Here is a 21924-nt window from a genome sequence, read left to right on the forward strand (position 1 = left end):
TGTGTATCGCTTTTGCATTGTTTTTGAATGAAATATTTAGTTTTTTTTAATTGTTTTTGCACATTGGGTGTGAGCAATGTGCAGCAAAAATAAAATATATTATTATTTAAAAGATATTTGTGTGAGCAAGTTCCTCCTTAATCCATAAACCTCACTAAAAATGTCATCCGATAATAAATAGTACACTCACCCCCTCCCTCCACCAGCCAAGTTTCCATGGCTACACAGGGGCCAGGTGGGCAGAAACACCACACAGACCCTCTGACAGAAAAACAAAAAACAGACGGCCCACACCCAGCAGTAATAACAGCCCACACGGCCGTTTCCAGCCTGGTGTCACATCCAGGCTGACCGTGACGCCCAGTTACACTGCTGAGGGTGGCATGAGGAGGAATGGCCTTGTCTCTCGCACACACAGAATGTCAATACCTTCTTTATTTAGTGGTTGAAGCATAAGGGCTCATAAACAGAGGCTTTAATTGGCTTTATACATACACAAGCACACAAAAAGCTCATTCATTAGAAACATTTCCTGGGTGTGTTCTGGCATGGAGCAAAACAGCATGCAAGCTCCAAAACAAATAATTTCTTAGCAAGGTGGATGTGTGTGCCTAAAGGGAAAACCTTGGATTATTACTAGCTAAGCTTTGAAATGTAACACTTATAATGATGACAATAAAAAAATAAAAATAGATAAATAAATAATAAAACGATAAAAAAATAAATAAAGAGAATAAATAAAAAGATACAAATAAATAAAAATAGATAAATAAATAATAAAAAGATTTTAAAAAATAATAAAGAGAATAAATAAAATTAGATACCAATTAATAAAAATAGATAAATAAATAATAAAAAGATTTTAAAATATAATAAAGAGAATAAATAAAAATAGATAAATAATAACAATAAATAAATAAAAATGAACAAAAATAGATTAAAAATACATGAATAAAAGTAAATAAATAAATATGGATAGAGAGATATGGATGGATAGAAAGATGGATGGATGGATAGGTGGATGGATGGGTGGATGGATAGAAAAATGTTGTCTCATAATTAGTAATAAACCTAAAATCTCCTCAATTATAAAGCACTATATGTGATGTTAAATTTAATTGATCCTTGCATGTTTTGTGACACACCAAACCTAAATGTGTACAAAATGGGGGATTTCAATAGCTAACGTGAAGATGCGGCTTTAATTTATTATTACAATCAACTGGCTAATTAAATACTTACTACATAATTCACTGATACAGATATTTTTTGTATTTTAAAGCAGAAAGCTATTATGCAGGAACAATTCCAGTGTTATGGATGTGACATTTGCAGTAAAAGCCTGAACATAAATTCACCAGTGGATATGTTAACAGTATACTGAAACATACATCAGAAAAAGAAAACCGACTTAAAACTTACAAGTTTACAGTCTACACAACATACTTTTTAGAAACTGTGTGGATTAAAAAGCACAACTTAAAAGAAATAATGCTTAAATTAAAAAAAAAAGTAAATAAAAGTGGTCTCTTTATGGAACAGAATTATTTATTTTATTCTACAAGTTTACGAGGAAAAATTTCTTTAATGGATGTGACAGATGGGAAATTGTCATTTGTGTGACTTTAGTTGTTGAAATAAAATAGTTTAAAAACTTTGAGACACATTTGAATATTTTTACATTACTGTCTACATAAATAACGATTTTGCCATTTTGGTAAAAATATTTAGGAAATAATTCTATAATATAATATTAGAAAATAAAATAAGCACCTTAAATTCAAATTTATATCATATAAAAAAGAGAAAGGAACACTAATTAACTTTTTTAATTGTCTTTTTTTTCAAATCCATGTAAGTCAACAAGATGGACTTTTCCAAATCTTTTACTCAAGGATATTTCCAGCATGTTATGACTAAACTGAGACTGCAGGATAAAGCACACAGAGCTGACCATAACTCACCCCTCTAATGACACATTCTCAGCAGTCTCTCTGCTCTGTGGTTTAAACATTATTGAGGGTTTGCGCTGCTTCAGCAGCATCTTAAATACAGAGTGATCAGACTGATTTATCAACATCAAAAGACACTGAGCTCAGCTGGAAAGATGGAAAACGGTGTATTTGACGTTTATGGCAAGTTTAAATGAGCTTGGAAGGGAGAAAATGGCTCATGTAGAAAGATATGATGTTATGATGTCACTAATATTAGAATACTAACATTCGACTTTCAACTTCAAAAACTTGGTCCACCTCAGTAATTGAACAAGTTTGTCATAAAGGGTTATTTTAATACAAATGTCCTAAAGGAATGGTACAAAAGCGTTTAAGTGTTATAAATATGGATTCAAGAGTTCACTTAGCTGATGATTGATTATAAAGCTTGTTTGGCATGCTGTCATAAGATCCTCGAGCCCGGGGCTCCCTCCCGTTTGCAAGGCGAGAGGGGAGTTTGAGCTCAGGTAGATCTCGAGAACTCCCCTGCTGTAGTAGCTTCAGAACAGATAGTGATTGCCCTTAAGAGATAACTTCTTACTAGGAGCAGGTCTATTGTGTTGATTTAGATTAGTCAACTAACTTAAGATGCATGGTTTTGGACTGTGGGAGGAAACTGGGGAACCCGAGGGAAACCTATGTGAACACAGGGAGAACGTGCAATCTCCACACAGAAACGTTGGCTGACTTGGTAAGGACTAGAAACAGTGACGTTCTTGCTGTGAGGCAACAGTGCTAACCACTGGGCCACCATGCCACCCATCTAGGAAAGAAGGAGAAGTAGGGGTGGAAGGGGGATTCTTCAGTTATATGGAACTTAGGGTATTTATTGTGGCTTAGGAATCGTCTGATTGGTAAATCATAAATTAAATAATGCAGAGCCGGCTTCAAGCAATCAGAAGCACGTGACCCTCTCTAAATTAGTTTATAAATAAACTTCAAAGTAAAAAAAAAATGTTTGAAAATGTTTCTATTTAATGCTGGAGTCTTCTGTAGTTACATGTTGAAATAAAACCAATAAAGTGTGAAACATTACTATTTGTCTATCCCAATATTACTAGAAAGCAAATTAATTTGAATAAAAAAAATAATTATAATGGAATGATAATGGATAAATTAAATTTAATTCATTAGGCAAGGTAAGTTTATTTATAGCACATTTCATACACAAAGATAACTCAAAAGTGTGTTACATAAACAAGAATAAAAGATTAAAAAATGATTAAAAGAATTAACAATCATTAAAACACATTAAAATGTTAACAAAAAAGGTTTTAAAGGAACTAAAAAGAAAGGACAGACATAATAGTGTGATCTGTCGAACGTAGCACAGTGCTCATTCAGTTAAGGCACAGCTAAACAGATTTGTTTTCAGTCTTGATTTGAATGTGCCTAACGTTGGAGCACTTCTGATCATTTCTGGAAGCTGATTCCAGCAGTAGGGGGCTTAGTAGCTGAAGGCCAATTCATCCTGCTTTGAATGAACTCTTGGAATATCTAGTATATTTGATCCTAATTATCTGAGTGATCTGTTAGGTTTGTATTCAGTGAGCATATCTGTAATGTAATGAGGTCCTTGGCCATTTAGTGATTTACAGACTAGTAGCAATGCTTTAAAATCCATTATGAATGACACTGGAAGCCAGTGTAAAGACCTGAGGACAGGTGTGATGTGCTCTGATTTTCTGGTCAGAATCCTGGCAGCAGTGTTCTGGATGAGCTGCAACTGTCTGACTGTGTTTTTGGGATGTGAGGAGTCCATTACAGCAATCCACCCTGCTGGTGATCATAATGCTAAACTAAGTACTGACTGTTCAAGTCAACTTTTTAACACTCTGAGAATTCTTGTTAAATTAGCATTTTAAAAAAAAAAGGTGTCAAGTTCCTTTAAGGGGACAGCACACAATACTCCCGTAGCTGACTACAATAAAAGACAAAGTCACTCAATGCTCTCGACTGAAGAACTTTTGTAGCTCATGTTTACATCTTACTGTGAAGATGCTTGGTTCATTTGCATATTTTTCTATTGTATTTCTTTCCTTTCTATCATTGTGAAAACTACTTTAGTTATTTTGTCCCATTCTACTTCAGTGATAGGATTGTGAAATGTCTCAATCTTTAAAATGTATAAATGTAATAGCAACCGTATTTACAAGGAATACATACACATCTCCATAATCATTTTAAATATTTTTGATTTCAATGATCAAAATAATAATAATAATAATAATAATAATAATAATAATAATAATAATAATAATAATAATAATGATTTTCCCAGAGATGGGTTGCGGCTGGAAGGGCATCCGCTGCGTAAAAACTTGCTGGATAAGTTGGCGGTTCATTCCGCTGTGGCGACCCCAGATTAATAAAGGGACTAAGCCGACAAGAAAATGAATGACTGATTAATAATGATTATGATTTTTCATAATCGAGTAGCCTTAGGATCAGATGGTCTAGATCAGTGGTTCTCAAACTGTGGTACGTGTACCACTAGTGGTACGCAGGCTTCCTTCTAGTGGTACTCGGAGAAATGAAATGTCATGTACATGCTACACACATTTAAAAATGTATCAAAAATTATGTATCTAATATGTCATATATGACATATATGACATATAGCCTATATTTCAGAGGTAATCTGCCACGTTTTTAACTGTGCAGAGTTGTAGTTGCTTATCTGGGCCAACTATGATACTGTATTTCAATGCTGCTTATTTTAATGGTGGTACTAGAAGAAACAATTTTTTCTGAGGTGGTACTTGATGAAAAAGTTTGAGAACCACTGGTCTAGACGATGTATCAACCTAATTACTTGCTGGTTAGCCAAGTTGAACCTTGTAGACCAAATTAGTCAGGCTGGAAAAGACTAATACAGGGGTGGCCAACCCTGTTCCTGGAGAGCCACCTTTCTGCAGATTTCAGTTGCACCCCATATCAAACACACCTGCCTGTAATTATCTTGTGGTGTTCAGGTCCTAATTAATTGGTTCAGGTGTGTTTGATATGGGTTGCAACTGAAATCTGCAGGAAGGTGGCTCTCCAGGAACAGGGTTGGCCACCCCAATTGTAACCTGCTTTTTGACCTAGATCCTCAAATTCTCTACAACCTCAGTGAAATGATTATTGTTCCTTTAAGCCAAACCTGAGCACAAGTTTGGGTGTCCTCCCACCTGTCTGGGACACAGGATAGAGCCTGAATTCAGGACGTTCACAGGAAACTCGACCTGAATAAATCCTGTCTGAACTTTTCTTTCCTCCATTCTCATTCGCATGAGTCCACAGAAGTGTCTGAGCCTTAATAAAAACTTGATAAATATACTAAATGTGATAGAAATGAATCCATCAGGGCAACAATCAATTTTATATGCAAAGCATCTAGGATGATCTAACTGTGACAGCTGTCAGGAAAGAGTGTGAATGACCTGCAGTACACTAACCTGCGACTGGTCTCCACACATCAGGTCCCAGGTGCCGTAGTGACCCTTGGACTGCATGTAGAGCCGCAGGGCATCTGTGAAAGCTGGTGTTGATACCTTGCACTCTTCTGACAGTCCTAGAGGAGTCAAGAAACATGACTTGTTATAGAAGCAACTATGTGATCAATTCACAGTAATAAAGAATGTCATAGAATTTGGTCAATTTAGGATTAAGAATCAAAAGTAGTATTGTGCAGCTAATCAAATTGCAACATGGACCAAAGTCAATGAATATTAAATGGCAGGAAGAGGAATGAGCAATTTTCCCAGTAATTTTTCGGGATGCAACGATACCATTTGTTTGGAACCGATCCGATCCTGATACCAAAATTCTGATTATCGACCGATACAGATCCGATCCCGATATTGTGCCATGTTTTTTTTTTTTTTTTCAATAAAGATAATACAGTTCTGATGATAAACTCAAATAATATATCATCTTTAGTAAAAAATAACAGACCTATAGGTCTACTGTATGACAGACAACACAATCTAAGTAAAAACTGGATGCTTGCTGTATTAGGCTACATTTTTGAGCATTTGTTATGACACTGATCTGTTGTGGTCCAGCTTATGTTTGCTTAAACTCCTTAAACAGCTTATGTGCCAAAACACAAACTGGTCTATTAAACAAAATATGAATGTAAATGAAATTACAGTGAAATATTTAGAGCAACCTATATAAGGCAAAATAATTTTTCTGTTAATGACAATCCATATTGCGCCTGTCAGTTTCACTTTTAACTATTTCACCAACTACTTTGACCACAATAAGCCAGGCTTTCCAACTCATTCTCAGCACTGAAAGTTTTCCCCTTGGAAGACTCAATCGAAAGGATGAGAGAACAGAAACTCATTGCGAGAATAATTTTACAGAGCGGCGCACATTGCATCTGCGGTGCGTGAATGAAGCGCTTGATGCATCAGAGACACAGTGCGCAGCCCTCCGGTATCTGCAGACACTTACGAAACAGCAGCACTAAGGAAAGAAATCAGTGCGTTGAGAATCTGTCCAATGTATTATTGAGCCTTTTCTGATTAAAAATTTCAGCTAGGCCTACTTTGTGTGTGACGAGCAGGTAATAACCATCTCCAGTTTTGCGAATGTGATCTGATACCAGACACAGCGCAGCATGATTTAGAAACAGCAATGAACTCCTTGTTGCAGGTCAAAATTAACCCATTTGATGCGTTTCTCCACTGATAATTTAAACAGGAACAAATAGTCTTGGAGAAAGTTTTTCGAGTTGTCATGAAGACGACACACAGCTTGAATTGTGAATGAATGGAGAACGACTGACAGAAACAGCGGAGGGAAGCGCTAAAGTAAACATGAATTTAACCATGTGAACATTTATCTGCACTTCACATTAAACTATAGAATGGCTATAGAAAGAACATTTGGGATATAGTAGGCCTACATGACAACTTTCTAGTGCCTTATGATGGGCTACCTTCATGGCTTTTGTTGGCTTATAAATTACATATAATACAGAGGACGTACAAGATTAGATTTGGATCAGTACCAGCTGGCCGATACCTGATCCAGCAAAAATATGCGGTATCAAACTGAAATCCGATCTAAGTATTGGGATCGGTGTATCCCTAGTAATTTTAACAGCACTGAAAAAAACAATTCAAAGTTGATTCCTTGAATTTACAATTTTTTTTATTACATTAAGTGGCTGTAAACAATTTATTTGGGCGGAATTTAAAAAAACAAATTAGGTTGAAAATTATTAAACTTAATTTGTTTGTTTAAATTCAACAAAAATAAATAGTTTGCAACAGTTCTGAATGCAACACTTTTTTCAGTGAGGATTAAAATGTAATTCAACAGAAAACAACATTCATAGAAGAATCACAGTTGTTAAACGGTTTAAGTATAAATAACATTTTAGGATAAAAATCTTGTTTAATTATTTTCTATTAAAACAGGATCCAGAAAAATAAAATAATCAAATATAAGTATGGAATATGGAAGGGAAAAAATGGATTCTGCACAAAAAATAAAAAATAAAAATTAGAGCAGTCAGCGCCAATAGGCCAGTGTGCCGACATATTAGCACAGAGTTGTTCACAGCAACACAGCAAGTCCTGGCTTGAGGTTCTTTTCCAGTTCTTCCCTTCTCTCTGTTCCCCACACTTTCCTACTTATAATCTCCACTGTCATGTCCAATAAAAGGTGAAAAACCCCTAAAAATATTTATAAAAATAAATAATTAAAATAACCAAATTCACATTGCACTGTAAATGTGAACAAAGCAAACGTAAAATTTCAGCAATATTCATTTAAAAAATTCTGAAAGTTTATATTTAAACAGAATTTTGCAGAAATATTGACCAACCACTCTGAATTTGATTTTGTTGGTGGTCCAAACTGACTGTAGACCAACTTAGACAATCAATAAGTCTTTCAAAACATCATGTAAAACCCGTACAACCTGTTTTTTCCAGTTGGAAGAGGGAATGAATTACTATTTCAAGACCACATCTTAACTAATAAGAGTCTGTGAAAGCTACAGTTACCACCGCTCAAGCAGAGAGATCCACAAGACCTAACGTGACAAGACTTTTTGGAAAAACACTTAAATGGAAATATGATTATAGGCTACTGTAGTGAATATAGATAATGTGCTCTTTGAGGACCATTTAAGGAAAAGTTGTACATCAGAGGTGCCATGTAGACAACAATCAATCAAAGAACACCATCCAGTCACGCTAAAGTCAATCTCAACAGCTGTTATTTGGGAAGATTTGGCTCTTTTGGGACAAAGATAACCTTTTAGAGTTGCTTTCCTGTTGCTCAAAGGAAGTGAGTTTGATCCATAAAGTTACACACACAGTGGTATGGAAAGACAAACACACAGATGGACGCGAGCAATGGCAAGCTGCACAAACACTCAGAAGACAGGAGCCGTTGATGGCGAATGTGTGTACCTTGCATTTCTCACATTATCATTTCCTGTGAGAGTTGGGTTTAGAGGTAGGAGGATAGAAAATGCAATCTTGTACAGTAAAAAAATCATTACACCTATGGGAAGCCCCCATAAAGATAGCTGTACATGTAGCCCATTGTAACCCATATGTTATATAGCGATACTAGTACATTTTGACCTTGTGGGGACATTTTTTCGTCCCCATAAGGAAAAAAGCTCATTTAAAAAATAAAAAATAACATAAGCATTTAAATATTTAAAAAAATGCAGATTGTTTCATGTGGTGGTTGGGTTTAGGGATAGGGTTGGAGTAAGGGCATAAAAATATACAGTCTGCACAGCATAAAAACAATCATTATGTCTATGAGACGTCCCCATAAAGATAGCCGTACAAGTGAGTGTGTGTGTGTCTGTGTATATGTGTTGCAGTTAGTTTAAGATTGGCCGACACAAAGACAGGAAGTCAACAGTGAGAGATTAAGGGATAGAGAGATGGAGTGTGTAAGCGTCTGTCAGGAACCGGAAATCCACTCAGCGACCATTTTCCAAGACTCAGAAAGAAAGAGAGAGAGAGAGCCAGAGACAAGAGCCACACAGAATAGAGCAAAGTAGAAAATAGCCAGCTTTTCTTGGCTTGAACCCCATGAGAAAACACTATAGTAGATGTATTTGTCAGCAGTCTGCTTGGAGAAAGTCCCTAGAGTTCTGTGCACAATAAAACACAATGACCTCAAATCAGTTTTAAAACCTCTCGTCCCCAAACACATCCACTAGAAGTCCAAATAAACTAGAGACACATTGAGGCTTGAACTTGTGGCTCAATTTTCCACCAAGGCAGTTTAAGAGCTCATCCAGAGATAGAGCCTAGTTTCAAAATCAATTGTTGTACAGTAAATAGTCAAAAAAATAAAAAAAATTGCTGGTTTACAAATAAGAAACTGCAGGGAGCAGGGTAACTGCTAACAACAAGACAAATAGAAACTGCCTGACTGCTTGAATATTCTGAAACAGCAGCTAAATGCATGGGTAAATTGGCTTGTTATTCTCATTTGTAATTTCCATGTAAACAAACTACGACAAGCTGCAAAACTTAAAGGACAACACTTACAATTAGGGCCTACTCGCACTATGCTATCCGTACCGTGCCCAGGCGCGTTTCCCGGATCGTTTGAAAAAGTGTGAGTGCGCTGAATCGGGCTCAAGCACAGTTCACTTGGCTGGCTCTGGCCCGGTTGGAGCGCGGTTCGCTTGGGCTTTGGCGTGGTACGCTTGTGTGTGAGTGCAAAACGTGCCAAAGCCCGAAACTGAAAGAGAGAAGTGACTTTTAAGGTACTTTTCATCATTCTTACTGTTCAGTGAACGCAAACTGCCTTAGTTTATTGAATACGCAAACCCCTCACTGCACGACAGCTGCGCACCTTCAGCAAACCTCTTAATTGCTGCAGCACAAGGGCTTTATGATTGTTTATGAGTGCCAAAAGTGGCTGATCTGTTCAACGAAATATCTGACTGCGTGTCACCGCATCCCTAAGGACTAAAGCGATATAACTAGAGAAATCTCCACTGTGCTGAGCGAGAGTGCTTACTGAACAGCGCAGCATCGATGACGTAAGGTTGCCCGGGCCCAAATGTAATGTGATTGTGGGCTGTCAGGGGAGACAAGCGTGCTTTGGCCCGGTTCGAGGCAACTATACATAGTGCGAGTACGCCATAAGTACACTTCATTGACCATAGACATAAACTATAGTATATAACTCCAGGTTAACCAAATAATAACTTTAACTGTTAAAAATATTAGGTACTAGTTAATATGTAAAAGTTATTAGTAACTAATAAAAGCTGCTTTGAAACGATAATTATTGTGAAAAGGCCTATACAAATAACCCTGACTTGAATGTAGGTTTAAAAAGCCAAAGGACATCAACAGAAACGCAACGTCCACAATTAACTATGGCATGTTTGATGCTTCTGCATTAACACTGTTGGGAAAGATGAAAAGTATTCAGTAATGTCGGGTGGTTCTGTAGCCAGTGAAAAGACAACCCGTTTCCTAGGGTGCTTTCACACCTGCCTTATTTAGTTCGGTTGAAATGGCACAAGAGTTCATTTTCCCTCTTGGTGTGGTTCGTTTGGGCAGGTATGAATGCTGCAATCGTACTCTAGTGCGCACCAAAAGTGGACCAAAAAAGCGTACAGAGTCCTGCTTGAAGAGGTGGTCTCGGTACGGTTTCAAATGAACCCTGGAGCGGTTCGTTTGTGGTGAGAATATGATCCGAACTAAAACAGACCCAACCGCAAAAAGGACTCTGTCTGTTGGACTAATTCAGCTGCCGTAGGCCGATGTGCTGTGCATTATGGGATATGGAGGAAAAATATTTGTTGACAGCACTTTACCAACAGAGAGATAGAAAAACATTACCTGATGGATCGTTGGTAATATTTTCTAAACATGACCATGTCACAGTTTAGCTAAATTACTTCACATCTCCTCCTGAAGTGATGTGCGATGAATTAAAACATTGTTTTCCAGCTGTGGCCACACTTCATTCTTAGAATGTAAAGTTTGTCTAAAGAAGGGCACTGTAGTAGCTCCACAGTAAATAGCACCATTTTGTGTCTGCTGGTTTGTTTACTTGCGGGAGTTCATTGGTATTTTCCCCACACGTGAATTCTGACCAATCGATATGCAGTTCAGGAACTATGTTCAACAACATCTTGCCAATGAGAGATGTGGATTTTGTCAGATGACTGCATTTTGGTTCTTTTCAACTGGTTTGGACCAAAGCCAGCAGTGTGGTGTGAAAACAACCCAAAGACGGCAGAAAATGCAACAATGTATCATTTATTGCCCTTGGTTCAGACCAAATGAAGCGAACTACAGATGTGAAAGCACCCTTAAAGGCTCACTAGTTGAACCATTTTCAAACCTGCAACAGCACTAGCACTTGGATCATGCTGGTGGAAAAGGGATACTTGGGCTTGTTTAGTACCAAGTGAAAAAAAGGACTGCACTCACTTTTTTTTGGCGAGTTGGCTGGCCTGAGAAACTCAACGTGAGAGACTTGAGCAAAAAATAGTACATATGGTAAAGTTTAGCGTGCCCTGCACGGTGGTTAGCCAAGACTCCTGGGATGGCTGGTTCCCAGGCTTCCTCTCCACCACATGTGTGTGCACTTACCATTAGGGCTCCGTTCACTGGAGCATTTCCCATTTAGGCTAAAAGCACAGGATCTAGATGGTTTTAGAGAAACTCTTATCTCTAAATCAATGATTAAAACCAAAACATTAAAACATTTTTCCATTTAAACTATATTTCTTTGACTGAGTTTTACATGTAGTCATGTTTTTAATATTAATATAATTTTCATGACATAGGTTCACATATTTTTAAGTTCCAGAATGAAAGAAATACACCTAAAAAGAATGTCTCGCAATAAAAAGGAACTAATGGTAAATATTTTTAACCAAAACAAATGGTATACATTATACCATGAAAACAAAATACTGTTGCTTTCAGAACTTAAAACTACAAGTGACACCCCCCCCTCACCTTTCTTTATCAAATATTTTTATAAAAAAATAAAATAAATAATATTAATAAAATAATGAATCCTAGTCGCTCTTAAAGTGTAGTTTCACAAACTAATTTCGAGAGGAGCACATGATATGAGTGATCGCAGCTGGTCTCTCATCTGTAATCATTAGCAAGCCAATCGGATTATTCCAAACTCGCTATAAATATCCCATCTAGCATTACTGCCTCATAATTACACCCCAGCCCCCCACCCCCCAATCCACCCCACCCCCTTTCCACCTTTGCCAGGAGGAGCTCTTGGGAACTACCTGATGTCGTACGCCCTTACACCCTCATCCAGGCAGGAGCCCTCATATATCTCCGAGTTCAGGGTTCTCTCCCGGGACAGCATGCCAAACCTTCTAATATTATCAAGCAATATCCAAGTGGGAACTCTTGAAATCCAAAAAATTATGTTTACCAGATATACTGAAATCATTTGACCTTAAAACTGGAAAACATTTAATAATCCGAATAATGCTTTCACATGAATATTTCGGTGTTAACTAAATAGTCAGTCACAGGTTATTATTACCTAGTGCACAAGGCTGCTATTATATTTCAAGCACTCTATTTGATTGTGTTCTGTAACAGTAAACAGTACCGACAACTCTGTATATGAAGTTGACATTCACCTCTACTTCAATTTTCAAACCTGTTTGTTTTCTTTCTGCCATGGGTCTCCACATTATGATGTCATAATGGGTGTGATGATATGATTGATTACCAACTGTCCCAGTTGCCAATGAAACTGTGAAACTACAACAAAACAAATGCCTAACCACCAGCATGAGCGAAAATATGATTACTAGATCAACAAAAAAAAAATCATAATGCAAAATGCACTTCAAGTCACCACTGCTTTACACATTTTAGCAGTTTGGACCATTCCACAAGATCTAGACAGATGAAATTTACAGTTTACTCAAAAATGAAAATCTACTCTAATCTTACCCTTAATGGGTTCCAAACCTTGCAAGAGCTTTTTTTTCTGTTGAATAATAAAAAAAAAAAATCTCTGTTCTTAAAGAATGGGCAAGTATAGTCTTAGTTTTTCCATTGTAGGAAAACATGGAGATCTAGAATTCACCGCAGGCTATCCATTTGAACATTTTATATGAACATGTCACCATTTTTCTCAGAAAATATATTTTCTAAGGACGCAGTTGACTTGATGTTAATATTGTTGTCTTGCTAAAATGTCCACTCTGGTTTCATCTTCGTCATCCTGGTAATGTACAGTAGATGTTGGACTGAAGCGGTTAATATTAATTTACACTGAGGAGGGGCAGAGGGTGGCTAAAGAACTATTGAGAGATTTCAGCTGCTGTCTGGCTTTTCACTGCCTTTCTACACCTCCCTTTCCTCATGTGTTCAATGTTTTTTTTTTCCATGTGTCATTTCATTTTATTACACACATTAATTTGTAAACTAATTAGTTTAGTTTTCTTTGCATATATGTATTTCTTTGGTTGTTAACATCTGGTGTAAATTTCAAGTCAACAAGTCACCTTCAAAAAAAGTTTTCTAAGTAAAATGGTTCCATGTTCAATACTTATTTTTCCCACTGTAGATCATATTATTATTATTGTTATGTCCCAGTTTATTAGTTACATTTGTTTAAGTTTAGCTGTAATTAAATACATCTTTTTTAAATTGACAATTTTTAAAAGGTCTAATATTATTTATCATATAATATTATATTAATATATAACATTATCTAATATCAATTTTATTAGTCCACTTTGATTCTCTGTTGGCTACAGGAAAAAAAAACTGTTGTCCAATGACTTGTCTAATTAAATTTCCTAGTTAAAACTTCAAAGTGCAATTTAAGCTGAATACTACTCTCTTTCAAAATGAAATATTATTTTACTTTCATTATGGCAAAGAGAAAATAAGCTAGTTATTAAAAATATTGTTTAAAAATGCAGACAAAATATTTTTAAAATAATTAATTTTACATTCTTTCATTCATTTTCTTGTCGGCTTAGTCCCTTCATTAATTTGGGGTCACCACAGCGGAACGAACCGCCAACTTATCCAGCAAGTTTTTACGCAGCGGATGCCCTTCCAGCCGCAACCCATCTCTGGGAAACATTCACATACACTTATTCACACACACACTCATACATTACAGACAAATTAGCCTACCCAATTCACCTGTACCGCATGTCTTTGGACTGTGAGGGAAACCGGAGCACCCAGAGGAAACCCACGCAAATGCAGGGAGAACATGCAAACTCTATACAGAAACGCCAACTGAGCCGAGGCTCGAACCAGCGACCCAGCGACCTTCTTGCTGTGAGGCGAACGTGCAACCCACTGCGCCATCATTAATTTTACTGGCTAATAATATTGATTTCAACTGTACAAACAAACAAACAAAAAAGACTTTTGCTGAAATTCAAATTAGAAAACACTATTCTTAATTTTTTGGGGGGGACAGCTTAATTGTTTCATGTTCAGTCTACTTAAGTTTAAGTTAACCTAATCGATTTATTTTGGGACAACATGAAGTAATTGTGTGAAACCCTGGAGGTTGAGTAAATTATGTAAATTGTCATAAATAGGTGAACTTTCCTTTAAAATAGCCATCGGGTTCATATAGTTCAAGCTTAAACATCTAAAATGGTGTATCTGCGGTTTCCCTTCTCTTAATTTCATGAATAGTCTTTGTGTGTGCAATATGGTGCATTCATTTAATTGCATCTCTTTCCATTGCTGCAATAAAACCCAAGCACTTCGAGCAGCTCCTGTAATACCGCTGCTTTGCATGTGGTTGATCTTTTCTGCCCTCTGTTAACCCTCTAGCCAAAACACAGAGCTGCGTTCTCACGTTTACCTTAAGTCATATTTGCCCTCGGCTTCAGGCGGGTCTCATGGACTTTGCAGAGCCCTTCCCTGCTGCGTCAAAAGGCAAATGATGTGCAACTTTGTGACACTCGTGACAGACCGTTTCGGCCTGTAACCGAGTCAGGGACTTTTAGGATTTTTAAAAAGCCTGGCAGAATGCCTGGAGAGCTTTGTTTGTTGTACACATTGATCTGGGGTGTCTCTTTTTACTTGTTCATTTTAAATCAATATGCAAAAAGGGCTGAGAAACAACACTTCCTCTTGATGAGTCAACATTTATCCTAATTAATGCAAATTTCTTGTCCTAAAGTGTATGGTTGGTGTCAGAAAAGCTTCATAATCCTGTATCAAAAAGTAATGACTTGCTTCCACGCTGCTTTTGTTTTTGGTGAGATTGTGCTGGCTATTAGCTAAATGTAAAGCAGCAGTAGCAATATATGAAGATTTTATTTGCAAAAACAGATAACCTCCAGTTTTTTAGAAATGTAAAAATGCATTTTTTTTCAACTGATATCTTCAGTACTCAATTTTCAGAAAATTACTTTAAAACACTACTTAAAAAACTTAATTTCCATAAATCACGTTTTTATTTTTTTGCAATTGTATGCTTCAATGCACAACATAAACATATCTATACCTGAAAATGACTAAAAATGGAGCCATCTGTTTTTGTAAATAAACTCTGTAACACTTTAAAAATAAGGGTCCATTCAAGCATTTACTAACATAAACAAACAATTAGTAATACATTTATAATGGTATTTATCTGTGTTAACATATTTAATGTTTTTCAAGTTAAATGTTCATGTTAACTATTTGCATTAACTAATGTGAACAAGCATAAAATTGGGTTTCAATAATGCATTAGTTATTGTTGAACTATGATTAATAAATGCTTTACAAGATTATTCATACTCTAGTTATGTTAGTAAATGCATTAACTAACATCATCCAGTGAACCATTATTCTAAGGTGTTAACATAAACTCTTGATCATACATCAAAAACAGCTCATTTTAAAATATTGCATATATAATTAGCTAATAAAAGTTTGCCAATATTGCCAATAGTTTGCCAATAAAAGCACCTTTGGGGGTGGGGTTCAGGGCTTTGCTGCAAGTAGGAATGTAAAAGATTAGAGAACAGAACACAATCAAATGATCCCTATTTACAATTTTAAAAAAGTTAAATAAACAAATAAAAATAAATAAACAAATAAATAAATAAATAAGCTGTAATATGCATGTAATTTTAAAAGAAACTATTTAATTCAAGTTTATTTCTATAGCGCTTTTACAATGTAGATTGTGTCAAAGCAGCTTAACATAGAAGTTCTATTTAACTGAAACTGTGTCAGTCCTTATATTGTATGTGGCAGCACTGCAATTCTGAGTTCGATTCCCATCTGAAGGTCCTTTGCCAACTATATTTAAATTTCTTGTCTACACTTTACCGACACTTTATCTAAAATATCTATATTTAAAATTGTTTTCTAAATCTAAAAGCTACACAACAGCATGCACCTATAATTAAATTCCATATTCCAGCCATGAATGCCAAAAAGTCCTAATATGCAGTCTTGGTATTCATTTATTTATTTATTTATCTTTTTTTTTTTTTTAGACTTTTCTTTAAATTAAAATAATAATAATAATGATGATGATAATAATAATAATAAAACAACAAATTTGTTTCATTTTTAAAACTTAATCTTTATCTGATTTGACTGCTGGACTGCTCAGTTATTGTGGGGTGGGGGATAAATTTGCGCAGATGCATTAATATTGATGCAATTTTATTTATTAGACAAACTATGATAGAAAACAATGTTTTAATTATATAATTTATAGGTATAATTTATACTTCTATGTATTTATTGGGGGTATATATATAATAAAAAAAATATATATATAATATTATATATATATATATATATATATATATATATATATATATATATATATAGTAAAAAATACAATAAAAATAAAATAAATAAATAAATAAAATAAAGTAAAATGGTTTGCATAACTCCTGCAGGTAAATAAGCAGGACAGTCTTCTGGGTAATAAGTGACTTAAGATCAATCCCTGACTGAAGGTCTGGATTTCCTCAAAGTGGACAGAGTAGGAGAAAGGAATGCAAAAATTATCTATCGAAGAATCTTATCCATTTCTTCAGGTCAGGCTGTGAGTGATAGAGCTTTACTTCTTATAAGACACACCCTTAATTCATATCTAGCAGTTTCTTAACACGCCCTGAAGAGAAACACCAAGCGGTATCTGATGAAAAAGTGTCTGCGTATATTGTATGGTATCTGTTGTGAAATCTTATGTCATTATCATTTCTGATCCAAAGAGCTAGTAATTTGCCACCATGTCTGGACAAGCCTAAGTGAGAATGCCTCTGACCACATGTCAGCACCTTCTCTAATGCCCTGGGGTAGATCAGAGAATGTTCTGTTAACAGTCAGAATTTGGCAGAACAGAACTATGCTGCTCTGCAAGTTCTGCAGTTACTAAATCAGCTAATAAATACAATTCATTTTTATTAGTTTTGCAATGCCTTAAGAAACTTTCAACATTTGATTTTTTTTGGCAGCTATAGTCTTTTATACCACTACTACCACTATCAACACTACTACTACTACTACTACTAGTAGAATCACTACTATTATTACCACCACCTCCACCACTACTACTACTACTACTACTACCACCACCACCACTACCACTATTACTACTACTACTACTACTGCTACTACCACTATTACTACCACCAATACTACTATCACTACTATTACTACTACCACCATCACCACTATTACTACTCAAATCATTACTTTTATTACCACTTTTACCACCACCTCCACCACTACTACTATTACCAGGGCTTGACATTAACTTCTTTGATCACGAGCCACTGTGGCTAGTAGATTTCCAACATTACTAGCCACTCGTCATTTTTTACTAGCCACAATTTTATTGTTGGGAAAATATATTTTATATGCAAAAATTTTATTTTGACTTGCTAAAATGACTTGATTTAGATGTTGTGCTATATCCACATGCCTTCTCATGCATTTAACTTCTTGTGCGTATTGTGTATTAGCCTGCTCAGTGTGCATGAGCAAATGGGTTGTGTCGCAATGCATTCAGTTTTTATTTCACATGACTTTTCAGGGCAAAAAAAAAATTGAGTGATTGATTTGATTTACCAAATTTATCTCTGACCACACTAAACAAGTATTTCGGTAACACTTTACAATAAGGTTCATTAGTTAATGCATTTACTAACATGAACTAATCATGAACAACACATGTACAGCATTTATTAATCATAATTGAACATTTACTAATGTATTATTAACATCCAAGTCCATGCTTGTTAACATTAGTTAATGCACCACGAGTTAACATGAACTAACAATGAACTACTGTATTTTCATTAACTAGCGTTAACTAACATTAACAAATACAGTACTAAATGTATTGTTCATTGTTTGTTCATGTTAGCAAATTAAAATTAACTAATGAAACTTATTCTAAGTGTGACCAGTATTTCTTAGCCACAATTTTTAAATGTGTCAAAAGAAGAAAAATATCGCTGTATAGGTGCACTATTTAATTCCACAAAACTTTTCTTTAAAAAATAAACATTACATTTAAAAAAATAGTTATTGTCGTGTATCTAAAATATACACAGTAATCTGTCCTGGCTAAAAGTCCCAGATCACCAGTTAACTACACATAAGCGGGGAGTACTCTCCCATAAAAGCGATATTATTGTAAAAAAAAAAAAAAAAAAAAAAAAAAAGATCATTGAACCATTTTAACAAAAATAACTGTAAGCAAAAGAAAGCAGGTGAAACATTATTGGATATTTGATAATGAAAGGATCCCACGCACACGGTTAAGCCTGTTAATAATCTGTTCAAAGAATAATTAAAATGAAAACAGCGAACGCTGCTGCTTACAAAAGAATATGTGCATTATTTTTTTTAATCTTGAGCTCTTAAAAGTAGCAGCACTGTGTGGGTGCACGATCATCGCTCTTTGTCCAGTCTATTTCAAAGGGAACTGATCGCACCAGTTGCACTTCCCCTAGGCACGGTTGCTTTGCGCAAGTAAACGGGAGCGCGCACACTTTAACAGTCGCGCGCATCACATCAGCTGTGATCATCCTCTCATTTCTGTATTCACCTGCATTCTTTTGCTCGTGCGAACACAGTTATTTTTGTCAGTTCTGCTGCTTCTCGATTCTAAGATCACATTTGCACGAATATTGTCGAACCCTGCTTTTGAAAAAACTACAACTAGAAAATTATTTCCAATAAGCCAAAGTGGCTAGTGGAGGTGTCTGTCTAAACCACCAGAGCTGAAATCTACCTGCATTTGGCGGGTGTTAATGTAAAGCCCTGACTATTACTACTACTACTACCACCACCACCACCACCACTTCTACCACTATTACTACTACCACCACCACTTCTACCACTATAGTACTATACTACTACTACCACCACTTCTACCAATAACCAACATTACTACTATTATTATCACTACAATTACCACCACTACTTCTATTATTATAACGGCTGCCACCACCACTACTGTTATTACTACTACTATCACCACTACTACTATTATTATCACTACTATTACCACCACTACTTCCATTATTATAACTGCTGCCACCACCACCACCACTACTATTATTATTACTACTACTACTATTATTATCACTACTATTACCACCACCACTACCAATATTATTACTACTACTACCACTACTGGGCTGCATGGTGGCACAGTGGGTAGCACGTTCGCCTCAAAGCAAGAAGGTCGCCAGTTCGAGCCTCGGCTGGGTCAGTTGCCGTTTCGTGTGGAGTTGGGTAGGCTAAATTGTCCATAGTGTATGTATGTGAATGAGTGTGTATGGATGTTTCCCAATGACAAGTTGCAGCTGCGTACAACACATGCTGGATAAGTTGGCGGTTCATTCTGCTGTGGCGACACCAGATTAATAAAGGGACTCAGCTGAAAATAAAATTACTTCCACAAAAATATTAAATCAACAACCAGTTTACATCAATAAGTATTTTTGGGTTTATTTTAATAATTGAAATAAAATGAGTTTAGTAATTTTTGATAGATTAAATACATTCTTATGGAATAAAGTAAATTTAGAAAATGTATTATTTTTAGTCAATACTGAGATGGTGACTGATGTATGTTTCACTCCTTGAATTTCCTTGAAGATAATATTAATGCATTCTATTTGTAAATTTAAAAAAATGACATCATTCACAAGGAGTAGTAATTATTACATATTCAACAGCAGTTAAAATGACAGAAAGAACATCCTCCACACCTTAATGTCATTGCAAAGGCATTCAACATTTTGACTGAATAAAACAAACACTTTCTTCCGCTCGCATACACACCCTGCTGTGTGATTTCAAATATGGCAATAGGCCAAACGACAGGTGATTTCTGAGGGTGGAGTTGAAGGTAATATGATACTATGAATTTTTAAGAAGGCATGCAGGGATTTAAGTATACGCATCTAGAAATTCTTTTTAGGCCATGTTTGAGTGACAGCGACTAAAGACAAATCAGAAGTTAGGTGTTCAATAGTCTCTTGCTATGACGCAAAACAGATTAAAGCAAACGTCTGAGGCTTCGTTTTCATGTTGTTTTGGAAGTTGAACAGGAAAGCAGTTGATCTGGCAAAACATTTACAGTGTAGGACATTGTGTCTCTGGTCCACATAAATATCAACAAATAAACATTTAAGAACCACTTTTTTTGGAAGAAAATGTTTTATTTTTTTTTGCTCATTTTACAAGTCAGCTACAGTAATGTTAAAAAGTTGAGGTTTTTACTTTTAACCCCATGAGTGCTGTTGAGGATGTTTTCATCCACTCTGGGCGATTTTTGAGTCTTAATTTGACCATAACTGTCTTTGTGTTTCAGCAAATGAAATGATTTTTGGTGACAAATCTTATTTTGACACACATTTTGGGATAATGCTATAACATTTTTCTACAATTCAACAATATAGTCTGGCCAAATTTACTACCCTTTTGTTATGTTTGTGGTAGTTTTTGCCCCATTGCCTTCCAATATAATTACATTTTTTGATTACAAAGCCAGACACAATATAACCATGCATTCTTGATTGTTGCTGGTTTTCCCTGTTGGGAAGAGGTACAGTCTGTAATTTTTAACGTTGAACGTCAGTTGCAGTTCAAAAAAAGCTTATATAAAGGTTTATATTATATGGAGTATTTATTCATGTTTATTTATTACATGGTAGATGTGTCAAAGCAGCTTAACATAGAAGTTCTAGTAAATAGAAACTGCGTCAGATCAGTTTTCAGAGCTGAAGTTCAGTTTAGTTTAGTTCAGTGTTTTAAAGTGGTCTAAATTTCACTGCTTAAAGTTTGAAAACTGAAGAGCAAATCCAGTGATGCGCAGCTCCGCAAATCCCAACCAAGCAAGCCAGTGGTATAGTGTGTGCATGTGTGTGTGTGAGATAGATCTTTGCACACTTACCTTGATAGAAATAGCAAGCAAATAAGCAACTCGGCTCTCAAAACATAGTAAGTGTATTTATGCACACATACTATAATCTTTTGTTTTATTCCATAGAACTCCATATAAAAGCCAGAAACTTTGAGCAGGCCTATCTAAAGGGTTAATGGTGCCAACTGATGATTGATAGTAAAAATAACAAGTTTTACCTCTTCCCATCTGGGAAAACCACGAACAATCAAGAAAGCATGATTATATGATGTCACGGCTTTGCAATCAAAAAATGTCATTATAATGAAAGTCAATGGGGCAAAAACGGCAAAGAACATAACGAAAGGGTAGTCAGTTTGAACAAAACAGTTAAACCCATTCAGCTGATCTCTGGGTCTGGTGGGAGCACTTTTAGCTAAGCTTAGCATTAACCATTGAATCAGAATAGACCATTAGAGTCTCACTAATTTTTTCCAATTCAGTATTTACATCCTGTACTAAGACTGAAAAGGAGGAAAAAAAATAAGTTGCTATTTTCGATAGGTCAAGGAAGTAT

General features: G+C 35.7%; 1 protein-coding gene across 1 annotated transcript in view; it reads right to left on the reverse strand.

Annotated features, from left to right (window-relative positions):
* niban2a (niban apoptosis regulator 2a) overlaps positions 1-21924 on the reverse strand; it is a 57281-nt gene that overhangs the window by 19262 nt on the left and 16095 nt on the right. The window contains exon 6 of the mRNA NM_001080586.1: positions 5435-5550. Within this exon, the coding sequence (NP_001074055.1) occupies positions 5435-5550 (116 nt within the window). The remainder of the gene's footprint in view (positions 1-5434; positions 5551-21924) is intronic.

This window comes from Danio rerio, chromosome 21, assembly GCF_049306965.1.
Source record: "Danio rerio strain Tuebingen ecotype United States chromosome 21, GRCz12tu, whole genome shotgun sequence".
Lineage (NCBI taxonomy): Eukaryota > Metazoa > Chordata > Actinopteri > Cypriniformes > Danionidae > Danio > Danio rerio.